Genomic DNA, 20243 nt, shown 5'->3' on the forward strand with positions numbered 1-20243 from the left:
ATCAGCATGCCATGGTATATTTTTGCTACCATCATTGAAGGAAAATAAAGTGGGCTTATATATTTACCTTAAATTTAATTTTAATTTCTTTTTCCTCCAAAGAAGACAAATGCCTTTTTTTTTTTTTTGCCTGATAAATGAAAGTTCTTTCTCTTTTCATGGCACCTTAATGTTTTCTCTTATGTATTCATGTGATTGCTCACATCTGACTTGATAAGACAATATAATTTATATTCTATACAAGTGTATATATACATATATATATCCAATTGTGCAAGTCTAATATTGTGTTAAACTCAAAGCAACCTGACCCCCCCAATTGTCCGTGTCCACTGTAGTTACCCATCAGATTCCCTGAATAGTAGGTTTATCTTCACTGTATTTCTAAGTTTTTATAACATTTCTTAATATTACCATCAGAATATAAACAAAACTCCACATTATAAAATAGGTCTTGAAATTGTTAGAAGCACTCTGATTTTATTTCTGCAGAAGAAACAAAAAAACTATATTGTAAATTATAGACACTATGGAAACAGCAAAAGAGTTTTTAAATGAATTAAATTATTTTAAATTCCATTATGTCTGCAAAGATTTTCAGTAATTTCAACTCACCCAGTTTCATTAGTCTACAATGGCCGTGCGTTTCCGTTTCTAATCACTACGCACACACATATTTCACCGTATTCGCAGGCGTGAACGTTTAGGTTTTAGGAGAGCAGCAGAGCAGTTAGGCAGCAAACACTAGAGCCTTTATGTTTACGCTGAAAGGCAGGAAAACCCAACAGGAAATCTGCCGCTTTTGATTGCACTGACTCGAATTTTAGTGATATCTGAGGATTTGTTTCAGCTTGATTACTTTACAAGTTCTTTACTTAAATTCCTGAATAATAAATATGTCAAGATTTACCACAAAGAGCCAAGCAGTTTGCTTCAGAGTTTCCCTGTATTTAAAGCTGATTACTTGCTTGAAGGACAACTCCTTTTTTTATTTCATATTTCATTTCTAAGTCCTGTTTTATTTTATTTCCTCATCATCATTTATCCATCCATTACTAGTCCAGCAGGACACTGTCGTGAAGCATCAGAACCATGATTACTGTTTGTAAAAATGTGCCCAGCCTCCGTTTTTTCACTGTGTACACTATGAAAATGTCTAAATTACATTTTCCTTGATCATTTGCAAAAATAAGCTTGTTAATTTCTATTTCACATAGTTTCTTCTTTTTCTTGGGGCTTCAAGGTTTATTGCAGGACCAAGGAAGGAGGACAAGTGGCTGATGCTTGAAAAACCTGAACTCCTGGATGGTTTTTAGGGAAAAGCTTAGATGAAATTTGGGGTGAGGGCTGCAGGGTGTGTGACTTTCTTCTGATTGGTTGGTGGTGAGATAGCAGGGCAGCTTCCCAGGAATCTTGTGCTCAGCCTGAAGTTACCATCCTCCACCTGGGTGGGGGCCTTACTTCCTGCAGAAGAGCTCAAAGGTGTTGTTAACGTATATTCTGTTCCTTGAGGAGGAGCCAGGGCCCTGCCCCGAGGCTGCACTGTTGCTTCTTGACTGTTCTCCCTTGTCTGCACTCCCTCCCTTCCCCGATCAGCAACTATTTTAATCTGCCCCTGGGAACTCAGGGAAGGTCAAGGAGGCTGAATGAAGCCTATTTCTTACAAGCAGGAAACGGGGCACACAGGAAAGATTTGTACCAGGGAAGACCCTGCAGGGTGCTGCTCTGTTTCAGTGGTAAGTTTCCTCAGAAGTCCCGTATACAAACTCCCTTGTTTTAAAGATAAAGGAACGAAGATACAGTGAATTTAGGTGGCTTGCCCCACATCTTAGAAGTAGTTAATAGTAGAACTGGAAGTGAAAACCTAAGTCACCTGACCCACAGTCTCTACTCCTTTCCCCAATAGAGCAATTTCCTAAGGCTCTTGTGTCAAGCAGATTAACTAGTAGTAAAACGGGGGGGGGGGGGGGGATATAGGAGAGTGACATCAAGCATCAGCAGTGTGATTGGTGTACATTATCTTTTGACTCTTTTTCAGTCCTTAGTCTCTGTTTCGATGAGTGGCAGAACAAGCCACCCCAGAATCTGCCTCTCTAGCCTAAGGATTCTTTTAAGCTAATTATTTTTGGGAAACAGCAGACAATGGAGAAGCTCAGAAAACAGAGCAGAAGTTACCCTCTTGTAAGGAAGGCTGACATTTATAAAGGAAATCTCCATTTGTAAGATGCCTCCTTCAGTCAGTATCTTCCTCTGTGTACTGACAGGGATGACTAAATCATAAGAGAATCTTACCAGCGGAGAAGGCACTGATTTAAATCCGTGTGGCAAATCTTACTATTTCCAAACCAAACTCAGGTCCGCTCAAGTGACACGTGGCAAAGGCAGCCTGTCGACACCAGGTTGTGAAGGAAAGTGCAGGGTGGCGAGCAAGGAGAACGGACGGCTACGCAGTGCCAGCTGGTGCCTGATGAGCCCCGTGACCCCCAGACTGCCAACCCTTAGGCATCTGCCTGCTGCTCTTCAGAAGATAAAGTGCATTCTTCCCTGACACGCATTTACCTGAGCGGAATTAACCGCCCTGAAAAATGGGCAGCCTCCCTGGAGCGCAGGCCGGCTTGTCCCAGCCCATGTCTCCTCCTTACCAGAGTCATACATCCACTACCTTGGTTGTCTCAGCCCATGTCTTCGTCTTATTGGGGTCATAGATCCAACTGTACTTCCATGTACCAGAGCCCCTTACCGCATTTGTAGCCAGTCAGAAATCTGTTCCATCCCTTTGTGTTCACAGCCCCTTCCGCAATACAAGACCCTGCCCGTCCACCCCGGCGCTCACACAGGCGCCTCTGGCCCACTGTTGAATCTATCAAACTTCTCCTTTGTTTCTTAAACTTCCCTGTGTCTTTAGTAAATTCTTGTCCCACCCGAGACACCCGCTCATGGTGTCCCCCAACAGGCTGTGCTCAAAAAACCCTAACCTCCCGGAAGGCTTTCAGGCAGAGGCAGCATTAGGAGTGTGGGTTGCAGGGTGTGTGATTAGCTCGTGGACATTTTTCTGATTGGTTGGTGGTGGAGGAATAGGGTGATGTGTAGGGGAATCTGAATCATCAGTCTTCTAGTTCCAGCCTCTTGGGGTCTGTGTGCTTGTGTTCAGCGTGTAGTCAGCATCCTCCACTGAGCGGGGGGCGGGTCCTAGTGTCTGCAGAACCTCTCAGAGGTATGTGTCAGATTGTTACCTCTGTCCCTTCGGGAGGAGCTAGGAGTCTGTGACTGTCCTTCAAGCTGTTTTTACTTTTCTTGTTCAACCACTTTCCTTTGTTTCTGCATTTTTCTGATTTTCTACTTTTCTAATCATTAGCTGTTTGAGTCTGCTCTTTGGAATTCAGGGAAGGCCTAGGAGATGGAAGTTTTTTTCTGCAAGTAAGAACTAGAGGACACGGAGGGGCTTGTACCCAGGAGGGCCCCATAGGGTCCTGCTTGGTTTCATTACCCTCGTTTATTGTGCTTTTCCTGGTAATTTCCCATAACTGGTCTCCCCACAACCCCAATATCTTTCCTGTGTCTTTAGCCAAAGATGGTTTTCAAAGTAGTGGCTTGAGCCATCTCAAGGAGTTTACTCATTTTCCCAGGGTGTCTCCCACGTATACATGAGGTATACTTAATAAAACTTGTTTTTCTTTTGTTCATATGTCTTTTGCTATAGAGGATCACAGCCAAGAACTCAGAAGAGTAAAAAGAAAATTCTTTTTCCCTCCTCCACAGTTGCTACAGTGTTCTGGCAAGGGATCATGAAATACTTAGAGATGCCACAGTTTCTCCCTATAGCATAATAAACTCACAGGCATTTAATATTCCTAGTATTGAAACTCACTGCCCTAAATGGGAAAAAGATGCTTGAGATTTTGAGTAATGTAATGCTGCCATCTAGCATCAAAAAATTTTAATTGCATAAAAAATATACTATATGCTCACAATTGGAGGGAAAAGTATCTTCCTATTTATGTGCAATAATAAATTTCTACAAGAGTGACACAAATATAGTCAGAAAACAAATATTTACATATTATACTTGATAACATATTCATAACTAGTAAAAATGCCAAAATAGTCCTAAAAACATCAACTAAAATGAAACTAGAAATTACATATTTCCAATTTTGTTCTTTTTCAAAACTGTATTGTCCCTTGAATTCCCATGTAAATATTAGGATTATTTTGTTAATTTCTTTTCTTTTTAAATCTTAGCTGGGACTGTGCTAGTGATTGCATTGAATCTGTAGATCAGTTTCGGGAGTATTGCCATCTTACGTCTTCTGATCAATGAACATGGTTAATTTGTTTCAACAATATTTTATAGTTCTCAGAGTATAAGTTTTTCACTTCTTTTGTTAAATTTATTCCTAAGTATTTTATTCTTCTTTATGGGATGTATATGAAATTACTGTCTTAATTTCACTTTTGGATTGTTCACTGTATAGAAATACATTCATTTTTGTCTATTAGTCTTGTACCCTGCAACCTTGCTGAATTTATTAGTTCTAATTTTTAGTGGATTCCTTAGGAAATTCTGTATATCATATTACCTAATCTACAAATAAAGAGCTTTCCTTTTTCCTTTCCAACATGAATGCCTTTTCTTTTCCTTCCCTAATTTCCACGGCTGCAACCTCTAGTGCAGTGTTGCATGGAAGCGGCAAGAGCAGAAATCCTTTTCTTTCTTCCTGATCTTAGAGGGAAATATCTGGGCTTTCCCCATTAAGAATGATGTGAGCCGTGGGTTTTTCAGAGTTGCCTTTTATCAGGGTGAGGAAGTTCCCTTCTATTTCCAGCTTGTTGAATGTTTTTATCGTGAGTGTTAGATTTTGTCAAATGGCTTTTCTGTGCCCATGTTCTAATACTCGGAACCTGTGAATAAAATAGGAAGGTTACTGTGGGTTATCCAGGTGGGCCCAATGTAATTATAAGGGTCCTTAAAAGTAGAAGAGGGAGACAGAGGGAGAACCATAGAGATGGCAGGATGCAAGGGAGTCTGTCTGATGTTGCTCACTTTGAATATGGAGGAGTCCAGGGGATGAGGTGGTCTCTAGGAGATGGAAAAGTGAAGGAGGTGGATTCTCCCCTAGAGCTTCCAAAAAGGACTGCTAACCTCCTAATACCTGATGTTATCCCAGTAAGGCCCATTTTGGAATTCTGACCGCCAAAACTATAGCAAAAAATTTGTATTATTTTAAGCCATTAAGGTTGTGGTTATTTGTTACAGCAGCAAGAGGAAACTAATACAGTGTATTACATTAGTTGATGTTTAGATGTTAAACTAAACTTGCATTCCTGGGATATGCATATAATCCTTTTTCTGTTGCTAGATTTGGTTTGCTAGTGTTTTATTGAGGATTTTTGAGTACATATTCAGAAGAGATAATGGTCTGTTGTTTTGTGTGTGTGTGTGTGATATCTCTATCTGGCTTTGGTGTCAGGGTAATACTGGCCTCATAAGAAGAAGGTGGACAGTGTTCCCCCCTCTTCTATTAGAATAGCCATTCCAGCTTTGTTATAGTTGCTATTTACATGATACATCTTTGTCCATCCTTTTACTTTCAACCTATTTGAAACCCATCCTTGATCTAGAGTTCCTGTATAATAGACTTCCTCTCTAACAACGGATGATATTTTTATGACAATGAAAGCTGCATTTGTTATATTCGTAGCTGCCATTTTTAAAATTAGCTACTGATGTAAACCTTTGTTTTCACAACTATAATAACTTCTTGTTTCTATATTCTCTCTGGTTCTCTTTCTGGCACTAAGCCTTGGTATTTTGGCTTATTTTTGTTTTATGTAAAATAAAATTTAGTAACCATATGTTAGGCCTACTTTTTTCTTCCTACTGGTCTACCAAATCTTTTAAGTCTAAGAACCACTACACTAGAAATTTTCTAAGACTGGGTTAGAGATACATTGTACATACAACATAGGTTGTATCGACGGAACAAGTTTGTTAAACTCCTGAATAATTTTCAAAGTAATAAAATTTTAGGAGTACCTTTGTTTTAACTTATTTTACTCATTTAATTCAATTTTTAAAAGACATTGTAAAACTGACTTTACGAAAGATATGTAAACCATATTAAAATCACTATTATACATTGTGAATACTGAAACCCATCTAAATATCCAGTCATACAGACTGGTTAAATTGCAATGAATTCATATAATTGTCATCTATTAAAAATCATGTTTTATAAAAGCATTATATGACATGGAAAAATGCTCAACTGCAGGTCAAGTTGTCCTGTTCTGCTAACTGCTCTCCCCACCTAACCTTCTTGGACATGATGCCGCTGCCCAAGGTGTTTCACCACACCTGTTGGCTTTCTTTAATCACTTCTTTGTAAATAGTCACTTCATTAAACCCTGTTCAGACACCCACTTCAGTATGTCATCTACTTCCTGCCAGGACCCTGAGAAAGTTTATACACAAGTTAATGGTGAAATTAACCACTGGAAATGGTAAAATTACACCATTGACCTGGTACTCTCTGGTTGGTGAAATTAAGATAAAATGAGAGAGAAAACAGTAAGTGCCTATTTAAACTGTTGCTATGATATGTGCACTGCAGTGAACAATAGGGATGGTTACCATCAAATAAATGTATTTATAGTTGTATGCTATTTTTTATATATCATCTCATTTAATCCTTTAAACAACCCTATGATATATCATCATCATTCCCCGTTTTACACACGAGGACACATTAAATATCTTTGATGACTGTGAATTAATATATCATCATTGTTGTCTTTTGTAGATCATTCGCGGGAAGTCTTGGAGCAGTTAGTCGGCCCAAACAAGCTAAAGCAAGTGACGTGGACTGTTTACTGATTCTTACGGAAGCTTTATCAAAGCTGTGCTCTTCACACCACTTTCCCAGGGAGCAGTGGTCTTTGAGGTTGGCTTTCCAGTAATATGATTTATGCCTTGACATTAACCAGACTCTTCAGCATTTGAATCCTGCTGTTATTCTGTGTTTGCTTGATGAGTGATTGTCCTTGAAACTTAGTCCTAGCATGCCCTCTGATGTGCTGGGGGATGGTCCTGTGTTTGTTTCTTAAATAACAAAGTTTTAAATTACCTGTTTTCCCTGGGGATTCATTCTACCTAGATATTTGAGCTGTTACAAGAGAAATTGACCAATATGGATAAACAATAGGAGAATTCTAAGTAAAGAAACTTCTGTAAGCATGAATACCTTCCTAGCTTCCGGATACTACCTTCCGAAGTATTTAAATGTCTGTTGGCCAAAAGCAAAGCTGAACATCAGGCCTGTGAATTCGCCATGGAATTTACTATGTCGGTGAAACGAAGAAGCATAATGGTTCACTGTTGTAACTGTGAGGACACCACGTACCTCGGTCGTCAAGCGCCGGGGTGCTCCTGGGCCCTTGCCTAGCCGCTTGTTACGCTGCGTTTTACAGCTGCTCTTGGCAGACACGTGCTGTTCGTCTGTGGACTTTCTTCCTTAAAAGCTGCGGTCAAGGATGTGTAAGAATGAGTAAATGCAAGCATCATCACGAAGCTTGCATCCTGAAGCTCCGCTGGTTTCGCGCTGTGAAACACAGCCCGGGGCTCAGCTTTCCAGCGAAACGCATCACCGGCTGCAGTCCCCAAATCCCGGGTACTCCCTGTGCTCGCTCCGCCCCCACGGTCAGCACATTCCCTGGGCGTGAGCCTGCGTCAGGGGCTTTCTTGAAGTTTCCTATTTCAGCTCCGATGTAGTGAAGAACAGGGAAAATACGGGGTGGTAGACTTGCCTGCACATGTTTAGAGGAAGAGTTTCCATATTTAGCTTATTTCTTGTCCTTGTAATTACCTTGTAAGTGTGACACGTTTACAGCATGGATGTACATCCTGCCACTCACTGCAAGGGCGGTATGTGTATATATGTGCGTAAAATGGGGAAGGTCTTCCACGCGTGGAATTTTTGCTTAAGACAAATTCAGTAAGATTTATTATTGAATACCCAACCATGTCAATAGCTTTTTCCCCTTTTGGGGAAACTGATTTCAAGATCTAATGTGTCAGACTTTTAGGATCGGTAAAGGATTTATCATCCTGAAGCAGTCTGCAGCCTGACTTTCTAAAAAATATTTCTCGTTATATTAGCTGTTTCTTACCACGCTGTTTAAAAGTTTTATCCCCCCGCCCTATCTTACCTATCCCTGTCACCCTTGCCTCTTTCTGTTTCCCTTTTCCATCAGTCACCATCTGACATGTTTTATTTTTTACTTCTTATGTCTCCCCACCCTAGAATGTGAGCCTCATGAAGACAGAATTTCTTTCTTTTTCTTTTTTTTCCCACTGGTACATCTCCAATGCCTAGAACAGTGTCTGGTACAGATAAAGAACCCAAATATTTGTTGAATGAATAGACAAGAAAACAAATAAAGGATAAAATAAATAAATAAAATACGCAGATGTCCAGTTTCTAATCTGACGTGTGCAGAGGAAGTCACCACTCCTGTCCTCATGAGATAAAAGCTGAACAAGCTGAGAATCGCGAAGCAGTGCAGTCTTATTTGAAAGTAGACTTGGATTAGTTGTAAATACATACTGCAAACACTAGGACAACCACTAAAAAAATGTCTTTTAATAAATACAGTTGATATCCTAAGGGAGGAGAGAAGATGGAATCACACAAAATGCTCAATTAAAATCAGAAAACGCAGAAAAAAAGGAACACAAAAAAGAAACCAAGTCCAAGGGCAGTGAGTAGGGAACAATTATAAACGTGGTGGACATTAATCCCACTACATCAGTAACCTCTTTAACTGTGAACAGTCTCAATCCAAACCTGCTTGTTAAGCTGTGACGTCATTTCAAGGCTCACCATTATATAACTATGGACGGTTTTTAAATATTTTAAGTAATATGTGGATATCTCAAAGACCTTCTTGTACCCTCCTTATACATCGAGAGGAAAACAGAAACAGGGTTATAGATATTTAAAATTAAATCTACTCTTTGCCTCATCAAGTTGATTTCCACAGCTCTCCAGAGTGTAACTTGCTCAGGTTTCCTCTTCCTTATCTCGCTGAGGACAACACTCAGCAGAACACCCTGAGCTTTCACAGAGCATGTCAACCAAAACCCCTTCTCTCAAATGCCAGCCAGCGCCACTGCAGCCTGTAGTTTCTATTAATTTTAACTAAAGCTGAATCAAAATTGTGAGTTTATAAGTTTTAAGCCCCAGTAGACCAATGGAAATTAGATTCAGCAAGAGCTGACTCATTGGGTTGTAGTAAACTCTGACGTCCAAAGTTCAAGAACCCCGAGTAAGTAAATTCCGAGGTCCGCTGTGACCCCAGCTCCAAAACTCCCATCCACCTTTCTTACTTCCCTGTCTACGCAACGACTGGCCCTTTACTGGTGCCCTCTCAGAAGGTAACCACTGGTACCAACGCCTCATCTTCCCAGGGATATCCTATGTTTACTGCCAGGAAATGCACACACGTTCATATGTGTGCACGTGTCCTTTTTACATAAGCAGTGGTGCACTGTGCACGTTCTTCTTCACGCTGTTTCTCATTTACGTCCTAATGTTCTTATTGATGCATGAGATCCTGACCCCGGGACGCGCAGTGGTGGCATCACCAATTTCTAGCTGACCTCAGTAAACCATAAAAAAGGCATCATAAGGTTTCACAGTACTGAGTATGTAGGAAATTCTAACCCTGTATTTTTATCCATGTTCCTGAACTGGGGCCCTAGTAGGTACTAATCCTGTATGAGGCACTTTGTACTTTCATTTAATACAATAACCCTTCGAGGTCCGGTTTATTAAATTTTATTACTGTTTTATGAAGAAATTAAAGCTCAGAGAGCCTACCAGCCCCAAATCCCAACTGGAAAGTGACAGCAGCCTGACTCCAAAGCCATGTGCTCCGTGCCACACTAACTGCATCTTTGACCTTTACAGGTGATTTTTCAAAAAATACAGTATTCTTCTGTATTTTGTTTAACTCAAAGACACATCATCATTAGTGTAACTCAAAGATACACTCTGCTACAATATCTGATTCCTCTCTGCTACTTAAATCACATGTTGTCATCATTGGGTTTTGCCTTCTGTAATTACATTACTACAGCAGTAGAACTAGGAAAAAAAAACTAGAGAGAGAGATTTCTGTATTTGGCGTAACACAGAACAAGTCTGCATGACAAAGGCTGACAGAACAAGACCTGCCATTTAACATTGAACATGCATTCTTTGAACTGGAGCTCCTTCTAGGGTTAAACCCAGACGTAGCTGCATCCACACTGCAAGTACCTCGATAATGGCCCCCCAGAGAACGTCCCACTCAGCAGGCTCAAGGCTGAAACTCCCACACCGTGCTCGTCGTCAGGCCGTTGTTTTCCAGCCTCGTGGGCTCTGGGAGCGGATACTCCACCACCTTGTGCAGCCGGTGCTGAATGCCATGGCCGCTGAACTGGGGTCGCCCGGGGTCACCAATCAGGACTCGAGTTCTCTGGGCCCGAAAGCAGTTCTTCAGCCACTGATGCAGGCTGTCTGCCAGGTCTTCATCATAAAACATATCTCCTAACACGACAAGGTCCCACTTATCTTGTTTCAAATCCAGAATGTTTTTGGTTAAAATGGGAAAAGGATTCAGTCGGTTCAGTTCACAATTAAGTGTAATAGCCATTCCTGCAACTTGGAAAAAAAAAAAAAGAAATTACATAGTGAATTGGTATTGGTATGTGCTAGGCTGTTTTAATTCACTGTTGATTAAATAATTTAGAAACTCTCCTTTTAGAAACAATATTTTCCTTTCCCTTTCTGTTGAAAGGTTTTTTTTAGATAAAGAAGCCTAAAGTATACGGCAACGTAAGCTATTACCTACAATTCTCAAACATATGAAAATAAACCACACCCAAACACCTGGGAATGCTGAGGAGCATTTGCTGATCTCGGCACGGCTTTCCAGGAGACAAGGAAACAAGCCTTGGGCTTGACAGGATGGCAAGTTAGAGCTGAGAGCCTCTGAGGCTCTCGAGGGCGAGGTCCTCAGTGAAAGCGAAGACGAGAAGAAAATCAGGTGACGTTGCTCTAACGGAACAAAATCACCCTCAAAGACACACGCCTCTCTTCCCTTGGGTTTTGGTCAAATAAATACTACCCACATATTTCAGGGAAGTCCTAGCCCAGAAATCCAGGCAGTGCTCCCAGGCTGGCATCGCTTTGGGACATCTGACAGACACAAAGTCCTCCTGTGAAAAAATGCACCATCAACTCAGGCCCCGCAGGTAACGTCCCACTCAGTAAATTCACTATGTCAGATTACAAAATACACACGGAAACAGGCCATCGTGTTGAGGCACCTGTAGGTATTAATCCTGTAAGAAAAAAAGAGATGTGCTTTAGATATTTTAAAATATGAAGTCCTTACTAGGGTCTATGTCATTGGCCAAGATCCTTAAAGCTCCACTCATCTTAGCAGCGATAGCCGTAGCTCCACATCCACTCCCAACATCTAACACGGATTTCCCTCTGACGACACCAGGATTATCCAGAAGGTACCTAAATTAGAAAGAAAAGGGAAAGCATTATCTAAGAGGGACGGGAGAAGGTCAGGAAGCGGTGTCTGACATGTGTTCTTTGGATTGACTGGACAAAGAAAGAGTGGCGCTTAGCAGAAGAATCTGGCCCAGCATTGGCAAGTCTGGCCCGACCAGACTGACACAATGTCAATCTTAAGAGCTGGGCAGAGGAGGCAGAGAGACGACCTGGTCATTTTGGTCTTTGTCTTGAGCAGGTGTGAAGAGCCGTTCCCTACGACCGACTACTCCTGCTCTTCAAGCCAACTTTTAAAAAAAGTATTGAGCACTTGCTATGATCCAGAAACCACCAAGCACCAAGAATACAGACTGGCCGAATGCTGCTGGAGCCAGGATTCAGTAAGCCAGATCCAAAAGCCCTCATCTCCTTTTGACCATTCATCACAGAGTGGCTTTCCCCACGGCTTGAGGCATGTTATAATGAACTCACCGGTATGGTGCCATCGAAGTCCAGTTCAACCAAAGAATCTGGACCAGGGCTAAGTAGTTACCAAACAAATGAAGATGAATGGGAAAATACTGAAATAATAAATGCCACCTGACCCTTGACCTCGGTGTTGGAATAATCATGAAGGGCAGGAAGTATGGCCCAGCAAGGATGTAGCGCCCTGTCTTAAAGGGACAGCTGCTACCCACGGTGAGCTGTTGCCACACAGAAATCCGATGTTATCAGAGATTCTTGTTTTTCAAATCAAAGTAAACTTTTATGTGAAATCCCTCAAGTATTAAATGTTAGCAACTGCTTTTTTATTTGTTTTTTTAGAGGAGGTACTGGGGATTGAACCCAGGACCTTATGCATGCTGGGCATGCGCTCTACCACTTGAGCTGTACGCTCCCCTTAGCAACTGATTTCTTTTTAAAGTTTACAAGTAAAGGCCAAAGAAAACACATTTGTGGATCACCAGTTTGTGACCTCTGATTCAGACAGTCTCTTAAAGAATTTGACTGCATTTATATTTGGAGTTGATAAACAATAACTTTCACAGACGTCACTTAAGATGTTATTTCAAAAATATGATGTAAGTAAATAAAGCTTGAAATTTTGGCAACATAACAACCAGAAAATTGGGATTGTTTGATACTACCCGGAAAGCTTTCCAGGCCTCAGGGTTCTCCAAAAAGCTCTGTGATCACATTTTTTTTTGTATTTAAAATTATACACTCTGAATTCTATTAGACCCCACCATTCCTGTGAAAGAGAAGTCCTTATCCTTTTCATTTCACAGCTCTGTAACCTCAAGGCATACACAGATTAAATACTCTGCCAATCTAAGAGCAAAGACTAGACTGAAACGCTCAACGTTCTTGCCTTTGTTTCAGCAGCTGCATTTTAATAGAAAGCATAGTGTGAATGTATGAGAAAATGTCCTTAAAAGAAGACCTTTGCAGTATGGAGCGTCGGAAAGGGGGGACCTTAAAAACGCAGATGCAAGTCCAGAGTTCACCTGCGATGTCAATAAACCACTGGAGAACAGGGAATCCTTGAGCAGCCCTTGTTCTTTGAGAGAGTGGAAAGAAGCAATGATGGAGGAAGTATGAGTTTTAAGGAGCAGGATTTACAGGACTAAACCAGGAGAGCCGAAGGACTGGGGCTGTTTAGGCTCCACCGAGGAACTCTGCATTAGGAACCACGGATCTGAGAACGGTGTGAGATTTCTGGATCAACAGCTGCCCAGGGTCTTAGCGGACCCAGGATTTCTCTTGGGGAGAGAACTATATTTGGGGAAAGATCTTGATGAGCTAGGAGTAGAAGGTAAAACTATGCAATGAAGCAACCCCAAACTATTCTTAAACTGCTCTAAATTAAGAAAACAATTCTGGGTTCAGCTCTGGTTTTTTGAGAGGAGCACGGAGGATGTGGAGCTGGAAGGAGCTGAAGAGAGAAAGGATGTGAGGATATCCCTAAAGGCCCCGCTTCACTTAGGGCCGTACCTAGACAGGGCTTGGCCTCCTGGCCAGTAGATTGCCCAGTAAGGATCGCTGTGGGGCCACAGGTCAGCTCTCTCCCACCAGAACTTGCATCTGGGGGTCAAAAGCCGCAACTGGATTTCAGGGGTGAGGCTGCCACTGCTGGTGACTTCAGTGTTCTCCTCCAGGAAAGCTTTCATCTCAGGGTCCAAAAAGCTTCCAGTTCCTCTCCAGGGGCAGTGGCCCCAGGGGAACAAGGGAAGACCACTGCTTCTGACAGCCTTCCGAAGGGCACCACGGCCGTTCACGGGAAAGGGTGCGAATGCTCTCCAACCTGGGCTCAAAGCCATTGGTCCCGCCCTTAGCGCAGGTTTGTGGGTGTCGCTGTTGGTAAGAGTTGCTCCTCGTGGGGAAAGAATAAGGGTCTGGCTGTCAAACTGATCTCAACTGGAATCTCCGGACCCCTAAAAACAGAAATGAAACTGAAAATTCCAAGGCTCACTGACACCTCCAAATCCTATTACATGGTAAGTAAATATTAGTGTTAGCTCCCTGGCAGATGATTCACAAGTGCATTGGTGCATTAACTTAGGAAAACCCAACCTTTTCAAAGATACCTTTTCACAACAGAATCCTTTTAATAATTTAGAACAACAAACATACAAGCATTTGATTGTGAAAGACTCCCTCAGGAACATGCCTGTCACAAAAAATAAGGTGAACCTTTAAGTGCATTTAATAAATCACCTACTTTTAAGTAGGCACTGCGTTTGGCAACTGTGAACAAAATAAACAAAAGTCCCATCTTCAGGAAGCTTGGATTCTAGTGGTGGAACAGAGCAATTAACAGGACAAACATGGTTCTTACCTTTATGAAGTCTAGCCAAAGAGCTCTGCAGGTTATCAAAATGTAACTGTCTGTGGGCAGAGAGATACAAATGATACTGACTACGTTCTATTTCAATTAAGATAGTCCTAGCATAAAACCAGTGTCATTAAGATTCAGATTTTTTCCTTAAAAAAAAAAAAACTATGGATTTAATTATAATAAAAAAAAACCAACTCCCAAATCTCTTTCTGTAAATCAATTGAGTCATCTTTATCAAACCTGGACTGAAAGGCTAGTTTTAATAAAGAGGCTTTGATAAGATTAAGTAAGAATGAGGAATAGTAGTTTAAACACATTACACACCCAGTTGTTTGGGACCTCTGGTCGGTTATGCATAAGTGTTTTAAATAGTCTTATGTCCACGCAAGTATTTAAGAGTAGGGGTCCCAAGCGCAAATGCCAGCAGAGTAGGGGCCAGACTGGTGATGCACACTGGTCATTAGGTAACAGACAGGCTGTAGCAAACTGGAAACTGTTTCAAACCAGTCCAAAGGGGTCAGCAAACTGCTGCCAGGCAGGGGCATGTCGCCAGATCTTCCAATTTCACAAGATAATCCAAATATTTACACATAAACTCCCACTTTTAAACACGGGCAATTAATTAAAATATCAAGACACAGGGCAGGCCAAAATGCTTGTCCGGCTACTAGTCTGTGAACTCAGAAGAGACCTTCATTGAGTGTTCAATTAGCCCACATTTATGCCCCTGCAATCCCAGGGACTCGAACAGCCTGACCTCACTGGCCTAACTCTGTTAGGAAGGATTGCCCTTGAATTGTACAAGCCTAAGTTTTAAAAAGCGAGCAGGGCAAGTAAGAGATGCCTTTGACTTTGGACACAGTGTCTTCCAGGCCGATGCCGCCCCCTCCCACGCCAGCACCAGCGCAGCATCCGTTTACGAATATGCGATTATGTGGCGGACCCTTGGCACGTGGATTGACTGGTAAAGAGAAGACGCCCTTAAAGGGGGCAAGTTCCAAACGTGTTAGCACGTTATTTCCCACCAGGGAGGAGGGAGTACTCAGTCTTAAAGGGGCAGGCACAGCCCTCCTTCCCTCCTTACCTGGCTGCGCGAACACCGCCCTGGGCAGCTAAGCACAGGCAAGCCTCTTACTCGCTTTTGCATCTGTTTTTGAGCCTCCACTACGACCGCTCCCGGGGGTCGGGCTTCCCGCGGGGAGGATGCGCCCGCGCCCGCGCCCGCGCCCCGCGCCACCCCGCTCCGCCCTCCTTCCCGGCGGCGCTTCCTCCCGTCACCGCGCTTCTTAAAGGGACAGGAAGGCGAAACCCGAGGGCGCCCTGACCTCACTTCGGAGACAAGGGAACGTCAAATTCGGATTTCTAAAAAATCCACTCTGAAACCGTGGAGCGTCTGGTTTGTGCCGATCACACTAATAGGCATAGAGTGGTGAGCAAAACAGACACAGATTATGACGCTTTACATTCAACCGAGATTAAGTCCTAATATGATCTCCCTCATAATGTTCATACATGTACGACCTAAATCTTGAGTGATACCCACATGTCCATCTTCCAACCCCTCAACACGTTCCAAAATTAACTCACCATCGTACCTTACAACAGTTAAGACCTGCTCTGTCGCGCCAAAGGCGGCGGGGGTGGGGGTGTGTGTGTGTGACCCAAACTTAGAAACAGGCAAACACGTTTCTGCATCGGAGTTTGCAGTTTGAGAAATGAACTGGCAGCCACCTCTTCAAAAGTAGAGCTGGTGGCTTGCGTTGTCTGCTTCTGTCCCTGTAAACTGGAACCTCTAGAAACCACTACAGGAGAATGAAACTTTGTTACTGGAATTAACAGCCCCAGAGGCATCCTTATCATTTGCTTCTTTGATGAACGGCTGTATTTATTTCGGATTGATGGGCTAAGCACTTTGTTTTTCAGAATATTCTGCCCTAGATTTCGTCTGTAAGAATATATGTGTTTTTATGATGAATAAAGCCATATTCATTAACTTATTGGCTTTTTTTTTAAATTAGCAGCTGAGGTAAACCTTTTTCTCAACTATACTGTCTAAATAACACTGATTCACGTGCTAGCAAGGATTCTTAGTGGGTGTTCACGATCAATTTGTCTAAGAGCTGTTGTTAGTAACCAGCTTCTGTATCCTCTCCCAGTCCTCGTTTTTAAATTGACCTGCTTGCTGCCTTCCATCCCTCCTGCCAGTGCCTTAGTTCCTGTCTTCCTCTACACCATTCTCTACAGCACGCTTAAATGTTTTCTTGTGAAACGTTCATTCTCTAGTCCAGAAAACGTCTCACATTCCTAGGATACGATAAGCCGCATAAGCCATGAGAAACAGACCTGAATTTTCTTTTTTATTGTTGTTTGTTGATGTGTTTTTTTCTTTTTAATTGAAAGAAAGAACGGTCTCACTTTTATCACCATGGACCCAAATGCAACCAAGCAAGCTCATCAACTCCCCGATAACAACTGAGCTATCATTCGACCTTGTGATTTCGGCCTCTAAGTATCTACCTACTTTTTTGTACACAGAGCCGTTTCTCTGATAATAACTGGACTCTCTTGCAAGTGCAAGTTAAAATTATCCCATACTTAAATGCCTTTAAGGGTTTTGGGGGACAGATATTTAATCATACTTATCAGCTGTGTGACCTTGGGCACGCTGCTAAACCTTCCTGATGACAGGGGCCAGGACAGGCCCCCGAGGCACAGGGATGTTCTGAGCAAAAGGGATTTGAGTTCCTGAAATCCCTTATCTGCCTAAAGCAGAGTCTCCCAAAAGAACTCAATTGTCATAAACCCCCACCTGTAGCAACTGTAGTCATCTTGGAATTGAGACCTGGATGCCACACCCAAACAGCCAGTGTCCCAAGGCCATCATATCTCCTATCTATTCTCCTAAAGGACCATTTATCTTTCCAAAAAGTCCTTCCCCTAAGGGCCCTTTCTCCCCTTCCCCATCACCTAGGATGGAATAAAATGTATGTTTTTTAAAGCAGGACAAGAAAATTTCAGCAGAACATATTCCCTGCCTGCCAGGGCCCTTTCTGCATCTGAGTTATACAGTAACCAGACCTCCTCAAAGGCAGGAATGTCTGCTCAATCATAAAGATTGTTTTTCCCTTCTTCTGATGCCAGTAATGTAACTCCTTAGCAGATAACATTCTTTTCCTAACTCTGCAAGGGGTTACAGTGACCTGCTACTCCCTTTGTCCCGTGTAGGTCTGGACTGTGTATCTCTGGTGAACTCTATATAAGATGTCAGTGTGCCATTTTGATGAGCGATCCTTTGTCTCAAAAATGTATATAACTGTGTTTCGACTTCCAACCAGTAGAACAGTCCTCAAGAGTTTTCCAAAAGGCTGTCTACAGGTTTATAATCCTCAGATTGGCACAGAAAAAAGTCTTTATTTTTTCTTTAGATCTGCTATTGATTAATTTTGCATCAATGCCTACTAAGTGAGGTATATAAGCACAAACTTTTAACCCCCCACTGTGAGTTATGCATCACTGAATCCTTTTGTGTGTGTGTGTGTGTGCTGCGTGTGTAAACTCTGGTGTTTTTCTCCTGTTAATCTGCCTTTTGTCAGTTTAACTTGCAGGTCCCAGTTACTGCACTTAAGAGGGTAAAGGAAAGCTCTTCCTCTCCTGCACTAAGTATCAGAGTTTTCACCTGTTAGATAATGATGGCAATAATAACAATGTATTTGGAGGATTTGAAGAGATAAAGGCAAAGATCTTAGCACAGTTCCTGGACTATTATAAATGCTGTGATTGTCACTGTTGGAACTATGGTGTTAGGACTGGTAAGACACAAGACTGGAGGATGAAGATCAGGTTTTCAGCTAAGAGTGAGGGGATCAGATTGGAGTTTCACAAGACAGTTTTAAGATGCAGGTATCAAACAGAGGTAGGACCGAAGACAAGGAGACCACCAGTTGAAGGATGCTATGGTAACCAAGCAAGCTCTAACAAGGGCATGGAAAGAACTGAACACATCTGAATGCGATCCAGGAAAAGCCATTAGCAAGACTTGGAGACTAACTAAATATGCTTGCTTAACCACAATGAGAGACAATCTAAGGGCACTATGTGGTCTTTTTTCTTCATCACCTTGACCTGTGCTCTTAATCACTATGCTATCTGATCACATTCTTCCTTGCTTGATATCCTCCCTGGCTCCCCAGGCCTTCAATATCAGCCAAATTCCTGATCACATCTTCCCAGGCTCTCAGTAATCAGTTCCTACCTGCCTTGTTTCAAAACCCTCCTCTCTCTGCTACAATTTGCTTTTCTGCCACAGGCCCTTGTCCTCTCACAGCATGCCTTGCTTAAGACAGAAAGCTGCCACCATGACCACACATCCTCCCCTCCTCCTCACTGTCCTGAACCACCTCTTTGTCCTCCAGAACACGGCTCAGGGTCAAGGCCCTCTCAGAAGCCTTCCCCAACGCACACACTGACCTTGACATTTTCTTAGCTTCCTATGTGTATATCTGACGGGAATACCACGCAGGATTGTCTTTGCTGGGCTCCTCTACTGGACTTAGAGGCAAACCATCTCATTCTTTGATCTTCTGCCACAGTTAAGACACTCAATAAATTCTATTAAACAAAAGAAAAATCAGATAAAGGAGGAAATTAAAAAATATTACATATCAGTGTCTCATTCCTCAATTTTATCCATAACAGCTTTATTGAGGTATCCTTGACATACAGTAAACTTCATATATTTGAAGTGTACAATTTGATGTTTTGCTCTCTGTAAACACTCGAGAGACTGTAACCAAAATCAGGAGACTGAACATATTCAGTGCCCTATGTTATCCCTCCCTCCTAGCCTTCCCCACGTCCCCTCCATCCCCAAGTGGCCACTGACCTGCTTCCTGTCACTATAGATTAGTTTGCATTTTCTAGATTTTTATATAAATGTAATTATACAGTATGTACTCTTTTTTCTTTCTTTCACTCAACATGATGATTTTGAGATTCATCCATGTCATTATGCATCAATTATTCACTCTTTTTCTTTGCTGTGTGGTTTTCCATTGTGTGTGCATATATAATTCATTTATCCATTTATCTATTGATGGATCTCTGGGGATTTTGTTTGTTTGCTATTATAAATAAAGCTGCTATCAGCATCTGTGTACAAGTCTTTGTTTACATATACGCTTTCTTTTCCACTGGGCAAGTACTTAGGAGTGGAATGGCTGGATCCCATGGTGCCGTGATTAACAGCAAACTTTCCAAAACGGTTGTCATTTCACATTCGCAGCATCAGTGTGTGAGAATTCCAGTCCCTCCGTCTGATGAGAAAAACAACTTTGTTTTTCTGAGTTGCTGCCGAGGCATTTTATAGTATGATAACCCTTCTCACACCCAGAGTCTGAACACTTAGGGAAAAACTAGGGGCTGCCCGCAGTAAGTTCTGGCTTTGCTTGTCCCAGGGCACCTTTTAAAATAACCGTTTAGAGTTAAGCCTACCGAAAGTTAGTAACCTCGGCCCAAGCACCCTGTAAGTAAAGGCACTTGCCACCTGCTCTCCAGCTCCTGCTTGCCGGTGACCTGGAACAGAGGACTGCCCTTCCCCCAGCTCATTGTGCCCCCTTGCTTCTGGGATCTGTAAGGAGTAATAAATCTTGTGACTCTACTTCTTTTGTGCAGTTGTATTGAAACTGCACCTTCAGAAAGAAAAATCCAAAATAAAAAAGTAATAATAAAACAAAAACGTAAATGGGGGGAGGGTACAGTTGAGTGGTAGTGGGCGTACTTGGCAAGCACAAGGTCCAAGGTTCAATCCCCAGTCTCTCCATTAAAAAAACACAAACTAATACGAAATAAATAAAGCT

At 42.2% G+C, this 20243-nt stretch overlaps 2 protein-coding genes across 7 annotated transcripts in view; one reads left to right on the forward strand and one right to left on the reverse strand.

Moving 5' to 3' along the window:
- The window catches only part of AMN1 (antagonist of mitotic exit network 1 homolog), a 36035-nt gene extending 28903 nt beyond the window's left edge, over positions 1-7132 (forward strand). For all 3 annotated transcript variants that reach the window (XM_072954275.1, XM_006199976.4, XM_072954274.1), the window contains one exon: positions 6804-7132. In XM_072954275.1, coding sequence (XP_072810376.1) covers positions 6804-6877 — 74 coding nt within the window. In that variant the 3' untranslated portion in view covers positions 6878-7132. The remainder of the gene's footprint in view (positions 1-6803) is intronic.
- Positions 7133-8627: 1495 nt separating this feature from the next.
- Positions 8628-15649, reverse strand: ETFBKMT (electron transfer flavoprotein subunit beta lysine methyltransferase). Of its 4 annotated transcripts, none has more exons than XM_031670558.2 (5): positions 15473-15649; positions 14389-14438; positions 13545-13984; positions 11443-11573; positions 8628-10706 (listed from the first exon to the last, which is right to left on the reverse strand). In XM_031670558.2, the coding sequence occupies exons 3-5, from the start codon at positions 13868-13870 to the stop codon at positions 10363-10365; spliced, it is 801 nt and encodes a 266-aa protein (XP_031526418.1). In that variant the 5' UTR covers positions 13871-13984; positions 14389-14438; positions 15473-15649; the 3' UTR covers positions 8628-10362. The 4 variants fall into 4 exon arrangements, with proteins under 4 accessions (XP_031526418.1, XP_072810507.1, XP_072810506.1 ...); XM_072954406.1 differs by lacking the exon at positions 15473-15649 and adding an exon at positions 15233-15430; XM_072954405.1 differs by lacking the exon at positions 15473-15649 and adding an exon at positions 14713-15430.
- Between the last annotated feature and the right edge of the window lie 4594 nt (positions 15650-20243).

Source organism: Vicugna pacos, chromosome 34 (assembly GCF_048564905.1).
Source record: "Vicugna pacos chromosome 34, VicPac4, whole genome shotgun sequence".
Classification (NCBI taxonomy): domain Eukaryota; kingdom Metazoa; phylum Chordata; class Mammalia; order Artiodactyla; family Camelidae; genus Vicugna; species Vicugna pacos.